At 42.2% G+C, this 16,926-nt stretch overlaps 1 protein-coding gene and 1 non-coding gene across 2 annotated transcripts; one reads left to right on the top strand and one right to left on the bottom strand.

Annotated features, from left to right (window-relative positions):
- Window positions 1-499: 499 nt before the first annotated feature.
- Window positions 500-6,834, top strand: LOC131736349 (uncharacterized). The gene is made up of 4 exons (XM_059021856.1): window positions 500-637; window positions 2,065-2,397; window positions 3,458-3,627; window positions 6,784-6,834. Exons 1-4 carry the CDS (start codon window positions 589-591, stop codon window positions 6,832-6,834), a joined length of 603 nt encoding a protein of 200 aa, XP_058877839.1. The 5' UTR covers window positions 500-588.
- Window positions 4,589-4,660, bottom strand: trnaa-ugc (transfer RNA alanine (anticodon UGC)). The gene has a single exon. It is a non-coding gene; the product is annotated as a tRNA-Ala (tRNA).
- Window positions 6,835-16,926: the final 10,092 nt, after the last annotated feature.

Raw genomic sequence — 16,926 nt, 5'->3', positions numbered from 1 at the left:
AAGGGAACATTATTCAGCAGCTTTCATTGGACTCTATGAAGCTGAGGGAGTTCATTCTATATAGAGGGGGTGGAATTCAATATGTTAACAAGGGAACATTATTCAGCAGCTTTCACTGGACTCTATGAAGCTGAGGGAGTTCATTCTATATAGAGGGGGTGGAATTCAATATGTTAACAAGGGAACATTATTCACCTGCTTTCATTGGCCTCTATGAAGCTGAGGGAGTTCATTCTATATAGAGGGGGTGGAATTCAATATGTTAACAAGGGAACATTATTCAGCAGCTTTCATTGGACTCTATGAAGCTGAGGGAGTTCATTCTTATCATAACGAAGCTGTTTAATACCGGGCTGTCCTAAGCTGACCTTGCCAAGCCTTGGTCCAAATTGTTTAATTGTATCGATTAATTCAAACTCCATTCAGACCCCGAAGCAGTTAATGATAATCTTTTACCTGTTGAACCCGCAACCACATCCTGTTGTCCACAGTACGCGGGGTCAGTATCTGAACGGAAACTATGCGCGGCTTCGCTGGCCTTTTAAATCTGCAGGTTCCACTGCAGGATTCAGTTATAAGAAGGAAATCATGTCTGGTCGGATAAACGCTTGTTTGCTTACCGTCGCGTATCTTTACGGTAAGACCGGAGTTTTATCTGCGTGCGTGTTTCATTGATTGATTGATTTATTTATTTAGCCAGGAGATTTAATCATTGAGATCGAGGCCTCGATTACAAGGGGGTCCTGGAATATCATACAAAACGGAAAGACGATCCCAATGTATAAAACTATATTACAATATACAAACAACACCGTAACAACGTACGTATTTACTTCTTCGTTCCTTTTGTGTGTGTTTTTTATTTGTTTATCTTAACAAAACGTGCATTGTCCGCCCAGGAAGTGAAATATAACGCTGTCTGAAAATAGGTTTCGTTTTAGAATATTTAAAAACAAGTGGAAATCGCTCTGTATTGAAATGTATGGGACACTTGTGTATCGTGTGGCTTTTTATTTAATTGTTACTATCTTGTGGTGGTGACGACGGAGAGATAAGGAAATCAAAGACTTTACGACGCCCCTGTCAAACGCTCAATACTTCCTCTGAAGCTTCTGATTGGCCGAAATGTGTTTCAAAATCTAACAGAAGTACAGAGAAGAGACCCGTAGCAGGAGTCGAGGATAATGGGCGTTAAAATGGGTTACAGTTTAAAAATACTCTATTTTATTTAATTAAAGTCATATGTGAACCCTCATCGACGCTATTTGCGCCAGTAGGCCGGTGTTTGTGTTTTATTTCCGTCAGAGGAATCCCATTCTCTAATTTGGAGGTCTGCCGGCTACAGGTGACACCAACGCGGCTGACCTTTCTCATAAACACTACTGCATACCGGCTATTCAAATCTCCTGCGTTGAGCTAACTCTGTAAATTACTGAAATGTAATATTACTGTTTACTGAAGACTATTTCACACGGAGTATTATGTGCGTAAAATCGTGTGTGTTTTTATTTTCTTGAGTAAATTATCCTTTGTCGTTTGAGGCGATACGGTTTAGTTTAGTGTTATTAAAAGCCTTGTTTTAGAAGCGTATAGTTAACATGTGTAGGGCAGCAGTGTGGAGTAGTGGTTAGGGCTCTGGACTCTTGACCGGTGGGTCGTGGGTTCAATCCCCAGTGGGGGACACTGCTGTTACACCCTTGAGCAAGGTACTTTACCTAGATTGCTCCAGTAAAAACCCAACTGTATAAATGGGCAATTGTATGTAAAAATAATGTGATATCTGTGAAATAATGTATAATGTGATATGTTGTAACAATTGTAAGTCGCCCTGGATAAGGGCGTCTGCTAAGAAATAAATAATAAAAAATAATAATGTGTATATTCCTGTAAATAAGTTTATTGGGACTAAAATTCACGAGAATGCCCCCATCAACATTTATTTGGTTTAAGAATCTGAAATGTGTGGCGTATCATGCCCCCTGCTGACAAAACTCCGTCACTGCAGTATTTGTTGCAGGATAGGAAAGTAGACTCGTCAGATTTATTTTAATTTTATTTTTTTAGGACATTGTCTCTCAGAGTCTTGGTCTGGAGTCCAGCAGGTGAAGGGCATTGTGGGGGAATCGCTCACTTTCCCCATGGAGATCCCGAACCTGCCTTTAGACACGGAGATAAACTGGAGATACGGTCCTGTGGGTCCGGACTGGCCCATTGCGAGAATTCAGAGCGGGGAGATCGATGCTGGTTTTGAAGAGCGATTCACAGGAAGGCTGCAGCGCGACAATTTCACAAACTCTCTCAGGATTAATAACTTGGAGAGAGAGGACAGCGGCTTTTACCAAATCGAAATTACCGGAGAAGTGAGATTGAAAAGAAGCATGAGGCTCTCGGTCTACGGTAGGTACAGATCTACCGGACGTCCCGGCAAGACTGCGCCCAGTTCTCAGCCTTCATCTTTTTTGTCCGGGTCAGAAACAGCGAAATTGTTCAATCGGGTGTGCTGTTGTGTATTCACATTTTTTAATAAGCACCAGTGATGTGTTTTTTTTTGTTTGTTTTTTTTATCAATTGTTTTTATTTTCCATCAAAACAGCTTATGCAAAAGATCTTGAGAGAATTCGTACAGTTACAAAGAGAACAAAACATGAAATTAACTATATACATTGGAGTCTCAGAGCTTGCGATGTAAAATAATCAAAAATAAATTATAGAGAGAGAGAGAGAGAGAGAGAGAGAGAGAGAGAGAGAGAGAGAGAGAGAGAGAGAGAGAGAGAATATATGTATAAAGAAACTGGTTTTTAACCAGGAGGTCCCCGGTTCAAATCCCACCTCAGCCACTGACTCATTGTGTGACCCTGAGCAAGTCACTTCACCTCCTTGTGCTCCGTCTTTCGGGTGAGACGTAATTGTAAGTGACCCTGCAGCTGATGCATAGTTCACACACCCTAGTCTCTGTAAGTCGCCTTGGATAAAGGTGTCTGCTAAATACACTAATAATAATAATAATAATATATGTACATATACATACAAGCATGGAGTGTGGAAGCACTAGCTCTATTAATGTGAGCTGTAGTGTATTCCATCCCGACAATGTCCCTAAACATGCCCAGCCTGATCTGCTGTGGTGCAGCATTAGGAGAGACCCAGGAGCAGACTGGAGCTTTATTTTGCAGCTGTCAACCCTGCAAGTCGAACTTTCCGTTGAGATGTGGTGAGAGAAAGAGTAGCAGGGATGGGACAGTGGGTATGTCCGATTCTAGAATGCGAGCCGGTGTACTGCATGCATGGGACCAAAGTCTAGCTACTACAGAACACGCCCAGAACATATGCAGAATAAGCACGAGTTATATAAAAATAAAGAAATGTATGGATTACTTTAATGATTTGGATCAAACCATGAGACCACATGACCGTTCAACTGCATATCCTTCCCCCCCCCCCCCCCCCCCCCCCGCAGATCCAGTGTCGAAGCCCCACATAATAAAGACCCATGAAAGAGGTAGTTTAGGGTACAGAACCTGTCTCCTCCTGTGCTCTGTGGTAAAGAGCCACAATGTGACTCTGTCCTGGCTGAGAGAAGGAGAGATCCTGACCCAAACAGACTCACTGAACGCAATAAAAAATAAAGCTAATAAGAGGTGAGAGAATGGATTTTAAAGATGGTCAGCGCTCCTTTAAAGGGAGGGGCCGGTGATCATGTTAATAAAGCTAAGAAGAGGTGAGAGAATGGATTTTAAAGATGGTCAGCGCTCCTTTAAAGGGAGGGGCCGGTGATCATGTTAATAAAGCTAATAAGAGGTGAGAGAATGGATTTTAAAGATGGTCAGCGCTCCTTTAAAGGGAGGGGCCGGTGATCATGTTAATAAAGCTAATAAGAGGTGAGAGAATGGATTTTAAAGATGGTCAGCGCTCCTTTAAAGGGAGGGGCCGGTGATCATGTTAATAAAGCTAATAAGAGGTGAGAGAATGGATTTTAAAGATGGTCAGCGCTCCTTTAAAGGGAGGGGCCGGTGATCATGTTAATAAAGCTAATAAGAGGTGAGAGAATGGATTTTAAAGATGGTCAGCGCTCCTTTAAAGGGAGGGGCCGGTGATCATGTTAATAAAGCTAATAAGAGGTGAGAGAATGGATTTTAAAGATGGTCAGCGCTCCTTTAAAGGGAGGGGCCGGTGATCCTGTTAATAAAGCTAATAAGAGGTGACAATGGATTTTAAAGTGACAGTGTTTTACCTGAGCAGGTGACTCTTATCAAACAGACAGTATCGGTATTTCTTTATGGTATGCAGGTGGTCGATGGCATCAAACACCAGGTAATTTTATCCAAATTTGATCATGGTATAGGGCCATCCTATTAAGACATATACAAAATCAATCTCCTCTCTCCCTCTTCCTCTCTCGACAAGCGGCAGCAACATTGTGCAGGAAATAGCTCCGGACTTATTACCACTAAATAACAACAACAAACACCCTTTATGAAATAATAATAATTAAAAAAAAAAAAAAAAAAAGATGTCACATGTGAGAGACAGCAGTGAGACTTTTATTTTATTTTTTAAAATATTTTATGCCGCCAAATATCAGCGTCGCTGGAGATGCCGGGGATTGAACCCGGGGCCTCATACATGCAAAGCATGCGCTCTACCACTGAGCTACATCCCCGCTGCGTTAACCAGAGGGGCTTCTCGCTGTACTGCGGTGTTCCACACGTCATACTGCCCTCTTGTGGATAATGTTTGGAATTGAAAAATTATTATTATTATTATTATTATTATGATGATTATTATTATTATTATTATTGTTTTAATAATAATTATAATAATAATTTCAAGACACAGTTAATCGGATTTTGACAATTTACAAATTCACATATATTTGAGGGACCGGCTACTTTTTAATTTTCTGGGTAGCATGTTTAACTAGTATCGCCTCCCTCTTATTTAATATTTCTCTTTTAATTACATTGATAGGAGAACTGACTCCGATTTTATTAACAGCAAAAAGCTCAGCCTAAACGCAACTGTTATTAATTCTGCAAATTCAATACAGCCCTTTAGATGCTTAAACGACGTCTCGATAGAAAATAATAAACTGAAACCTCAAAATGATCCATTTCTTGGTGTTTTTTTTTATGCTCGCAGTGATGAGAAAGCGGCTCCGTTTTCTAGGTGTTGAGCTTCATAACCGTCGCGAAATGTAACTCCTCCTCTGATAACGGGAACGTGTCCACAGCCGGGACACTGGGAACATACAAGACTGTAAACATATTCTACCTCCAAACTTGTAGCATTTGCTACACAATGCAGCACACGAAACGTAAATGGCATTTATCACGGATCATTATTCCACGTATTATTCAAACACGTTTAAAAAAAAAAAAATAAAAAAAAAAGTGCACCGTTGAGTCGGCTTTGGTTCTCTGAAGTGATTAATTGAATAGGTTATTTATTGTGTCTGGTTAATCTAAAGGGTGCATTCCATCTATTATTTTAGAGGATTAGCGCCCTCTATCTGTGGTCCTTTGTCTGTCTTTGTTTTACTTTTCTGACATCTTTATTATAACTTCACTTCTTTTCCTGTTTCCTTTATATATTTCGTCAGTAGCAATTTTGATTGTCATGCAGTACGTGTAATGCATATATTAAGCAGTGTGGAGTAGTGGTTAGGGCTCTGGACTCTTGACCGGAGGGTTGTGGGTTCAATCCCCAGTGGGGGACACAGCTGTTGTACCCTTGAGCAAGGTACTTTACCTAGATTGCTCCAGTAAAAAACCCAACTGTATAAATGGGTAATTGTATGTAAAATAATGTGATATCTGTATAATGTGAAATAATGTATAATGTGATATCTTGTAACAATTGTAAGTCGCCCTGGATAAGGGCGTCTGCTAAGAAATAAATAATAATATTCAGTCTCCCTTCCTCTTTCCCAGCAAGTTCTTTATATTGACTTCCTATACCTCCATTTCTCTCAGCCTCCTCTCCGTTTTCCTTCTCTGCTCCTCATATTTCTCACATTTTAATAATGTTCCACTCTTTCTGCTACTTTACATTTTTCACACTTTCCATCTTCAGTTTCCTCAGTCTTAAAAGATGTTCATTTAAAGAACTCTGCCCAATCATTAACCTATCCAACGCTCTTTCCTCTTTCCTTCCCAACTCTTTAACTAATTGATTTTCTTCTTCTGGTTAATCTAAAGGGTGCATTCCATCTATTATTTTAGAGGATTAGCGCCCTCTATCTGTGGTCCTTTGTCTGTCTTTGTTTTACTTTTCTGACATCTTTATTATAACTTCCCTTCTTGTCCTGTTTCCTTTATATATTTCGTCAGTATCTTTTCTCTATTCAGTCTGCCTTCCTCTTTCCCTTTCCCCAGCAAGTTCTTTATATTGACTTCCTATACCTCCATTTCTCTCAGCCTCCTCTCCATTTTCCTTCTCTGCTCCTCATATTTCTCACATTTTAATAAATAATGTTCCACTCTTTCTGCTACTTTACATTGTTCACACTTTCCATCTTCATGTTTCCCCAGTCTTAAAAGATGTTCACTTAAAGAACTCTGCCCAATCCTTAACCTATCCAACGCTTTCCTCTTTCCTTCACAACTCTTTGTTCACCCAACTATCTTTCTGGATATTATGATAAAACCTTCCTTTTATGCTTTCATCTCATCTCTCCTGACATTCTTTTACTATCATTCTTTTCACATAACCTCCCATTTCCTGCGATCCCAGAGGAGTCACCACATTAATTTCCTCTCTTTTTAACCCATTTTTTGCTGCCAGATCTACCGTCTCGTTGCCCAGAATGCCAGAGTGACCAGGAATCCAAACTAAAATCACTTTGATCCCCATTATTGTACATTCCTTATATCTTTGCATTATTTCAACCATGATATCTCTTCTGTCATTAAACTCCCCTTTTAATGCAATAAGACCACTCAATGAATCTGAAAATATGACCGCTTTTTTAGGCTTTATTTCAGCTAGTTTAACTATTGCAAATAGTATAGCTACCATTTCTGCAACATATACCGATAAATGGTCAGATATCCTCGCTATTTTACAGATATCTAATTCTGGGATATTTACTGAAGCACTAATGATCTTTACCTATTTAAATTGGTGTCGGGGCGTGACTCGTTTATTGAAGGGATCCTTGATCCTTAAATAGGTCCCGTGGCTCGTTTGTTTGACGTCTCATCCTGAAGGACGGAGCACAAGGAGGTTCAGTGACTTGCTCAGGGTCACACACACACACAGGGAGTCAGTGGCTGCTGCAGAGTCACTTCCAATAGGAGCTCGTTTGTTTGACGTCTCATCCTGAAGGACGGAGCACAAGGAGGTTCAGTGACTTGCTCAGGGTCACACACACAGAGGGAGTCAGTGGCTGCTGCAGAGTCACTTCCAATAGGAGCTCGTTTGTTTGACGTCTCATCCTGAAGGACGGAGCACAAGGAGGTTCAGTGACTTGCTCAGGGTCACACACACACACACAGGGAGTCAGTGGCTGCTGCAGAGTCACTTCCAATAGGAGCTCGTTTGTTTGACGTCTCATCCTGAAGGACGGAGCACAAGGAGGTTCAGTGACTTGCTCAGGGTCACACACACAGAGGGAGTCAGTGGCTGCTGCAGAGTCACTTCCAATAGGAGCTCGTTTGTTTGACGTCTCATCCTGAAGGACGGAGCACAAGGAGGTTCAGTGACTTGCTCAGGGTCACACACACAGAGGGAGTCAGTGGCTGCTGCAGAGTCACTTCCAATAGGAGCTCGTTTGTTTGACGTCTCATCCTGAAGGACGGAGCACAAGGAGGTTCAGTGACTTGCTCAGGGTCACACACACACAGGGAGTCAGTGGCTGCTGCAGAGTCACTTCCAATAGGAGCTCGTTTGTTTGACGTCTCATCCTGAAGGACGGAGCACAAGGAGGTTCAGTGACTTGCTCAGGGTCACGCACACACAGGGAGTCAGTGGCTGCTGCAGAGTCACTTCCATGGACTGTGCGCGATTGAACTGTGGTCTCTGTAAAAGCCCCACTGGTTCTATTGGTTCAAGTCGAACAATACACTTCGCTCAGACCTGGTGTAATTTATTGATTTTAATAAGGCACCTGTGTATTTTGAGTGATCTGGTAAATTCTGAAGACGTAAACCTTCAGTGCCGTAGTCTGGCTTCAGGGTTAATTGGTATCCATGGTTTCCACTTGTCGCTCTCCAAAGTGCCACAGCAGAAAACTGCCTGCGAGATAAAAACTATGAACAAACACGCTCGCAAACCGGGACCCGTACCTCCGTATAACAGAACCGAGTTTAGAGAGCCCGAGCGGACTCGTGAGACCTCTAGCGGACACATTAAAAATGACACCTACTGCTCAGCCCAAAGAGTTTGCGTAACCTAGGATTGTAGGTTCTATAAAACATAATTTAGATTTATTTAACCTTCTGTAATCGAAGAAAACCACACAGTGAGATTATATATATATATATATATATATATATATATATATATATATATATATATATATATATATATATATATATATATATAATCCCGCTAACAAACCTCCATCCTGATTTTGTAATCTCGTTTTAAATCTCAAGCGGAGTCTCCAATAGAAATGTAGGAATGCGCTGTCACTCAGTAGTTGGGGGCGGGTTTAAAGTATTCAGAACGAATCAATGATAGATGCAAGCCAGGAAGGCGGGACATTGCCCATTTCTTATTTTTGTAGTAGGTTATATTTTTTTAATGGGAATAGGATAAAGTCAACGTGACTTTTAAATTGACCATTTCCACCGTTTTTTTCCCGGTGTTTATTGGCTATCCACCGATTTTTTTTGTATCGGGTGTGTTTTATCGGGTTTTATCGGTTAAAGCCTTAATCATAAATCGCGTATGAAATTCAGCCAATCACAGAGCAGCATTTCCTAACATTCCTAGACTTCTTATCTCGCGTATGAATGACGTCACGTGCATAGAACGATCGGTATTTTAAAAAACAAAACGCTCTTAATAAATAAAGGTAAATACTGTTATTAACTTCGACCTTTTGTTTTTTTTAATTTGGTAGCTTTTCTAAAGAAAATAAGACAGAAATGGTAAATCGCTGGGCTTTGAAGTCGTACCCCACGAAGAACTAGCGAAACTACTGCCCGACTTGCATCTGTTTTCAAGGCGCAGATCTTGGAGGCGTCTCCCTGTTTATTTTAAAATTGTCTTTTTTTTAACTACAGGTAACTTAATTACTCGGATTTTGTTAACAGCAAAAGCCAAGTCTTAATTGAACTGTTAATTAATTTTAGTAAGGTGTAGTAGCCGCTAGAGGGCGCTAAAAGGCGTCGTTGAAATAATACAAATGACTTTATTATTATTATTATTATTATTATTTATTTGTTAGCTGACGCCCTTATCGAGGGCGACTTACAATTGTTACAAGATATCACATTATTTTTACATACAATTCCCCATTTATACAGTTGGGTTTTTACTGGAGCAATCTAGGTAAAGTACCTTGCTCAAGGGTACAGCAGCAGTGTCCCCCACCTGGGATTGAACCCACGACCCTCCGGTCAAGAGTCCAGAGCCCTAACCACTACTCCACAGATGCAAGTCGGGCAGTAGTAACACAGTTGGGTTTAGGGGTTGAGATTAGGGTTAGGGGTAGAGATTCGGTTAGTGGTAGTCTTTAGGTTTAGGGGTAGAGGGTAGATTTAGGGGTTAGGAGGCTAGTAGGCACCTATTAGCCCATTCCTATGGGATGATTTGTCCTTGATAACGTCCCGTTCAATCGGCTGATTTGAAACAGATCGGTTATGAGAGCATGGGAGTTTATACGGCTGTAAATATACAGTGCTTATAAGAGTGACCCCTCCTCTATTAATGACCACGTCAATACAGATGGGATTGCTCCCCCAATGCTCCTGCAGTATCTACTGTGTTTGCATGACTATGAGCGACCAAATAACACAGGAGACAGTCAGAGTGTGCTGGATTATAAACACAGTCTCACCTCCCAGACAGTTGAAATAACTTCTCTGGTCTTTAATATTTTCCAGTCGGATTTCAGTTCCATTGACTAACATCACTTTAAATTTCTCAAATTGAATACTTTTAAATGGACTTTTCTCTCTCTCTCTCTCTTTCTCTCTCTCTCTCTCTCTCTCTCATCTCTTCTGTTTGTCTGTTCTCTGTATCCAGTTTTATCCAGTTTTAAATAACTTTGAGATCCTCTCAATAGTACTCAAAGAAATGAAAGAAGTTATTTACAAACCGCTAACCAAGATCATGCAACAGTCTCTTGACACAGGGGTTGTACCAACAGACTGGGAAATTGCAAATGTAATACAGATCCACAAAAAGAGAGACAAAACCGAACCAGGTAACTACAGACCAATAAGCCTGACTTCTATTATATGTAAACTTATGGATCTATAATAAGATCCAAAATGGAAAATTACCTGTATGGTAACAATATCCTGGGAGACAGTCAGCATGGTTTTAGGAAAGGGAGATCGTGTCTAACTAACCTGCTTGATTTTTTTGAGGATGTAACATCGACAATGGATAATTGCAAAGCATACAACATGGTTTATTTAGATTTCCAGAAAGCTTTTGACAAAGTCCCGCATAAAAGATTAATCCTCAAACTGAACGCAGTAGGGATTCAAGGAAATGCATGCACATGGATTAGGGAGTGCTTAACATGTAGAAAACAGAAAGTACTGATTAGAGGAGAAACTTCAAAATGGAGCGAAGTAACCAGTGGTGTACCACAGGGATCAGTATTAGGTCCTCTGCTATTCCTAATCTACATTAATGATTTAGATTCTGGTATAGTAAGCAAACTTGTTAAATTTGCAGACGACACAAAAACAGGAGGAGTGGCAAACACTGTTGCAGCAGCAAAGGTCATTCAAAATGATCTAGACAGCATTCAGAATTGGACAGACACATGGCAAATGACATTTAATAGAGAAAAGTGTAAAGTATTGCATGCAGGCAATAAAAATGTGCATTATAAATATCATATGGGAGATAGTGAAATTGAAGAAGGAATCTATGGAAAAGATCTAGGAGTTTATGTTGACTCAGAAATGTCTTCATCTAGACAATGTGGGGAAGCTATAAAAAAAGGCCAACAAGATGCTCGGATATATTGTGAGAAGTGTTGAATTTAAATCAAGGGAAGTAATGTTAAAACTTTACAATGCATTAGTAAGACCTCACCTAGAATATTGTGTTCAGTTCTGGTCACCTCGTTGCAAAAAGGATATTGCTGCTCTAGAAAGAGTGCAAAGAAGAGCAACCAGAATTATCCCGGGTTTAAAAGGCATGTCGTATGCAGACAGGCTAAAAGAATTGAATCTATTCAGTCTTGAACAAAGAAGACTACGCGGCGATCTGATTCAAACATTCAAAATCCTAAAAGGTATAGACAATGTCGACCCAGGGGACCTGAAAAAAGAAACAAGGACCAGGGGTCACCAATGGAGATTAGATAAAGGGGCATTCAGAACAGAAAATAGGAGGCACTTTTTTACACAGAGAATTGTGAGGGTCTGGAACCAACTCCCCAGTAATGTTGTTGAAGCTGACACCCTGGGATCCTTCAAGAAGCTGACACTTCGTGGTTTTTTCTGTTCATGGCTTGTGGTGTACAGATAATAAGAAAGGTAATGAGTCACTCATTGTGGTGCAGACTTCAGGTGAATCTAAGTTTTTTACTCGTAACCGAGCCACGACAACAGGACCCCCTTGCTCTGTGTGTGTGTGTGTGTGTCTCAGTGTGTGTGTGTGTGTGTAAGTGTCTGTGTGTGTGTGTCAGTGTGTGTGTGTGTAAGTGTAAGTGTCAGTGTGTGTGTGTGTGTGTCACTGTGTGTCTGTGTGTGTGTGAGTGTCTCAGTGTGTGTGTCAGTGTGTGTGTCTCAATATCAGTGTGTCAGTGTGTGTGTGTGTCTGTGTGTCGGTGTGTGTGTGTCTCAGTGTGTTTGTGTGTGTGAGTGTGTCTCAGTGTGTGTGTGTGTGTGTCACTGTGTATCTGTGTGTGTGTGAGAGTGTGTGAGTGTGTGTGTGTGTCAGTGTGTGTCTGTGTGTGTGTGTGTCTCAATGTCAGTGTGTGTGTCTGGTTGTGTGTGTCACTGTGTGTGTCTGTGTGTGTGTGTGTGTGTGTCTCAGTGTGTGTGTGTGTGTCTCAGTGTGTGTGTGTGTGTCAGGTTGTGTGTGCGTGTGTATGTGTGTCAGTGTGTGTGTGTGTCAGTGTGTGTGTGTGTGTGTGTCTGGTTGTGTGTGTGTGTCTCAGTGTCAGTGAGTGTGTGTGTGTGTGTCAGTGTGTGTGTGTGTGTCTCAGTGTCAGTGTGTGTGTGTGTCTGTGTGTGTGTGTGTCTGTGTATGTGTGTGTCTGTGTGTGTGTGTGTGTGTGTCTGTGTGTGTGTGTGTGTGTCTGTGTGTGTGTCTGTGTGTGTGTGTCTGTGTGTGTGTGTGTCTGTGTGTCTGTGTGTGTGTGTGTCTGTGTGTGTGTGTGTCTGTGTGTGTGTGTGTGTCTGTGTGTGTGTGTGTGTGTGTGTGTGTGCTTCAGTGTGTGTGTGTCTGTGTGTGTGTGTGTGTGTGTGTGTGTGTATCTGCACACACAGTAGGAAGCAGATGCTTGCAGGTTTCTACATGCAGACTTACACTGTAGAAGGAAGGAAATCACACAATTAAAATAACCACCGGCAGTTTCGAAGTCTCTTTATGGCACTCAGAACATCATAAAAAAAACTAACGAAGGCTCGTCCCTTCTCCTCACACCTGTTATAACTGAGGTTACCCAGATTAACATGGAAGGGGGCTCGGGGTCAAAGTGTGCGGCCATATATTCTTCAGAAGCTGTTCTGTTTGGAGCCAGAAAATAAATAAAATGCACAGCTACTGAAACCGGAACTGGTGTTGTGTTTTTTTTTCAAAATGATCGCTGCATCGGTACAGGGTACAATTCTACGATGCATTTCTGCAACATTCGCCTACAGGAAATGATGTGAGCTTCCACCCTGTGCAGTGCTGCTGTTTTGCAGAGCTGTGAGGATGCAGAAATACTGAAGTATTTGTACTTAAACCCAACGCTTGTCATTTGGAGTGAAAGACTGAGTGGCTTCATTCCACTGTCAGGTAAGTGCATTTCAAGTTCCTTATAACGATTCTGCAGGATTACAATGCTTCCCTATGCTTTACCAGACCTCTCTGTGCTTTACAATGCTTCCCTATGCTTTACCAGACCTCTCTGTGCTTTACAATGCTTCCCTATGCTTTACCAGACCTCTCTGTGCTTTACAATGCTTCCCTATGCTTTACCAGACCTCTCTGTGCTTTACAGTGCTTCCCTATGCTTTACCAGACCTCTCTGTGCTTTACAGTGCTTCCCTATGCTTTACCAGACCTCTCTGTGCTTTACAATGCTTCCCTGTGCTTTACCAGACCTCTCTGTGCTTTACAGTGCTTCCCTATGCTTTACCAGACCTCTCTGTGCTTTACAATGCTTCCCTATGCTTTACCAGACCTCTCTGTGCTTTACAGTGCTTCCCTATGCTTTACCAGACCTCTCTGTGCTTTACAATGCTTCCCTATGCTTTACCAGACCTCTCTGTGCTTTACAATGCTTCCCTGTGCTTTACCAGACCTCTCTGTGCTTTACAGTGCTTCCCTATGCTTTACCAGACCTCTCTGTGCTTTACAATGCTTCCCTATGCTTTACCAGACCTCTCTGTGCTTTACAGTGCTTCCCTATGCTTTACCAGACCTCTCTGTGCTTTACAATGCTTCCCTATGCTTTACCAGACCTCTCTGTGCTTTACAATGCTTCCCTATGCTTTACCAGACCTCTCTGTGCTTTACAATGCTTCCCTATGCTTTACCAGACCTCTCTGTGCTTTACAATGCTTCCCTGTGCTTTACCAGACCTCTCTGTGCTTTACAGTGCTTCCCTATGCTTTACCAGACCTCTCTGTGCTTTACAATGCTTCCCTATGCTTTACCAGACCTCTCTGTGCTTTACAGTGCTTCCCTATGCTTTACCAGACCTCTCTGTGCTTTACAATGCTTCCCTATGCTTTACCAGACCTCTCTGTGCTTTACAATGCTTCCCTATGCTTTACCAGACCTCTCTGTGCTTTACAATGCTTCCCTATGCTTCACCAGATCTCTCTGTGCTTTACAATGCTTCCCTATGCTTTACCAGATCTCTCTGTGCTTTACAATGCTTCCCTATGCTTTACCAGACCTCTCTGTGCTTTACAATGCTTCCCTATGCTTTACCAGACCTCTCTGTGCTTTACAATGCTTCCCTATGCTTTACCACACCTCTCTGTGCTTTACAATGCTTCCCTATGCTTTACCAGACCTCTCTGTGCTTTACAATGCTTCCCTATGCTTTACCAGACCTCTCTGTGCTTTACAGTGCTTCCCTATGCTTTACCAGACCTCTCTGTGCTTTACAGTGCTTCCCTATGCTTTACCAGACCTCTCTGTGCTTTACAATGCTTCCCTGTGCTTTACCAGACCTCTCTGTGCTTTACAGTGCTTCCCTATGCTTTACCAGACCTCTCTGTGCTTTACAATGCTTCCCTATGCTTTACCAGACCTCTCTGTGCTTTACAGTGCTTCCCTATGCTTTACCAGACCTCTCTGTGCTTTACAATGCTTCCCTATGCTTTACCAGACCTCTCTGTGCTTTACAATGCTTCCCTGTGCTTTACCAGACCTCTCTGTGCTTTACAGTGCTTCCCTATGCTTTACCAGACCTCTCTGTGCTTTACAATGCTTCCCTATGCTTTACCAGACCTCTCTGTGCTTTACAGTGCTTCCCTATGCTTTACCAGACCTCTCTGTGCTTTACAATGCTTCCCTATGCTTTACCAGACCTCTCTGTGCTTTACAATGCTTCCCTGTGCTTTACCAGACCTCTCTGTGCTTTACAGTGCTTCCCTATGCTTTACCAGACCTCTCTGTGCTTTACAATGCTTCCCTATGCTTTACCAGACCTCTCTGTGCTTTACAGTGCTTCCCTATGCTTTACCAGACCTCTCTGTGCTTTACAATGCTTCCCTATGCTTTACCAGACCTCTCTGTGCTTTACAATGCTTCCCTATGCTTTACCAGACCTCTCTGTGCTTTACAATGCTTCCCTATGCTTCACCAGATCTCTCTGTGCTTTACAATGCTTCCCTATGCTTTACCAGATCTCTCTGTGCTTTACAATGCTTCCCTATGCTTTACCAGACCTCTCTGTGCTTTACAATGCTTCCCTATGCTTTACCAGACCTCTCTGTGCTTTACAATGCTTCCCTATGCTTTACCACACCTCTCTGTGCTTTACAATGCTTCCCTATGCTTTACCAGACCTCTCTGTGCTTTACAATGCTTCCCTATGCTTTACCAGACCTCTCTGTGCTTTACAGTGCTTCCCTATGCTTTACCAGACCTCTCTGTGCTTTACAGTGCTTCCCTATGCTTTACCAGACCTCTCTGTGCTTTACAATGCTTCCCTGTGCTTTACCAGACCTCTCTGTGCTTTACAGTGCTTCCCTATGCTTTACCAGACCTCTCTGTGCTTTACAATGCTTCCCTATGCTTTACCAGACCTCTCTGTGCTTTACAGTGCTTCCCTATGCTTTACCAGACCTCTCTGTGCTTTACAATGCTTCCCTATGCTTTACCAGACCTCTCTGTGCTTTACAATGCTTCCCTGTGCTTTACCAGACCTCTCTGTGCTTTACAGTGCTTCCCTATGCTTTACCAGACCTCTCTGTGCTTTACAATGCTTCCCTATGCTTTACCAGACCTCTCTGTGCTTTACAGTGCTTCCCTATGCTTTACCAGACCTCTCTGTGCTTTACAATGCTTCCCTATGCTTTACCAGACCTCTCTGTGCTTTACAATGCTTCCCTGTGCTTTACCAGACCTCTCTGTGCTTTACAGTGCTTCCCTATGCTTTACCAGACCTCTCTGTGCTTTACAATGCTTCCCTATGCTTTACCAGACCTCTCTGTGCTTTACAGTGCTTCCCTATGCTTTACCAGACCTCTCTGTGCTTTACAATGCTTCCCTATGCTTTACCAGACCTCTCTGTGCTTTACAATGCTTCCCTATGCTTTACCAGACCTCTCTGTGCTTTACAATGCTTCCCTATGCTTCACCAGATCTCTCTGTGCTTTACAATGCTTCCCTATGCTTTACCAGATCTCTCTGTGCTTTACAATGCTTCCCTATGCTTTACCAGACCTCTCTGTGCTTTACAATGCTTCCCTATGCTTTACCAGACCTCTCTGTGCTTTACAATGCTTCCCTATGCTTTACCACACCTCTCTGTGCTTTACAATGCTTCCCTATGCTTTACCAGACCTCTCCGTGATTTACAATGCTTCCCTATGCTTTACCACACCTCTCTGTGCTTTACAATGCTTCCCTATGCTTTACCATACCTCTCTGTGCTTTACAATGCTTCCCTATGCTTTACCAGACCTCTCTGTGCTTTACAATGCTTCCCTATGCTTTACCACACCTCTCTGTACTTTACAATGCTTCCCTATGCTTTACCAGACCTCTCTGTGCTTTACAATGCTTCCCTATGCTTTACCAGACCTCTCTGTGCTTTACAATGCTTCCCTATGCTTTACCACACCTCTCTGTGCTTTACAATGCTTCCCTGTGCTTTACCAGACCTCTCTGTGCTTTACAATGCTTCCCTATGCTTTGCCAGACCTCTCTGTGCTTTACAATGCTTCCCTATGCTTTACCAGACCTCTCTGTGCTTTACAATGCTTCCCTGTGCTTTACCAGACCTCTCTGTGCTTTACAATGCTTCCCTATGCTTTACCAGACCTCTCTGTGCTTTACAATGCTTCCCTATACAAACGTCACATGCAATCGGTTCCTTTTTATTTCTTGATAATCTTTATA

This window comes from Acipenser ruthenus, unplaced genomic scaffold (genome assembly GCF_902713425.1).
Source record: "Acipenser ruthenus unplaced genomic scaffold, fAciRut3.2 maternal haplotype, whole genome shotgun sequence".
Classification (NCBI taxonomy): Eukaryota; Metazoa; Chordata; class Actinopteri; order Acipenseriformes; family Acipenseridae; genus Acipenser; species Acipenser ruthenus.
Note: the sequence above shows the minus strand (reverse complement) of the source record. Positions and strands in the feature narration are given on the sequence as shown.

Bases quoted from the DNA above. Each gene is read 5' to 3' on its own strand.
- LOC131736349 (XM_059021856.1), top strand. From the start codon at position 589: ATGTCTGGTCGGATAAACGCTTGTTTGCTTACCGTCGCGTATCTTTAC. The intron at 638-2,064 runs GTAAGACCGGAG...TTATTTTTTTAG, and splicing joins TACCGTCGCGTATCTTTACG to GACATTGTCTCTCAGAGTCT. The intron at 2,398-3,457 runs GTAGGTACAGAT...CCCCCCCCGCAG, and splicing joins CATGAGGCTCTCGGTCTACG to ATCCAGTGTCGAAGCCCCAC.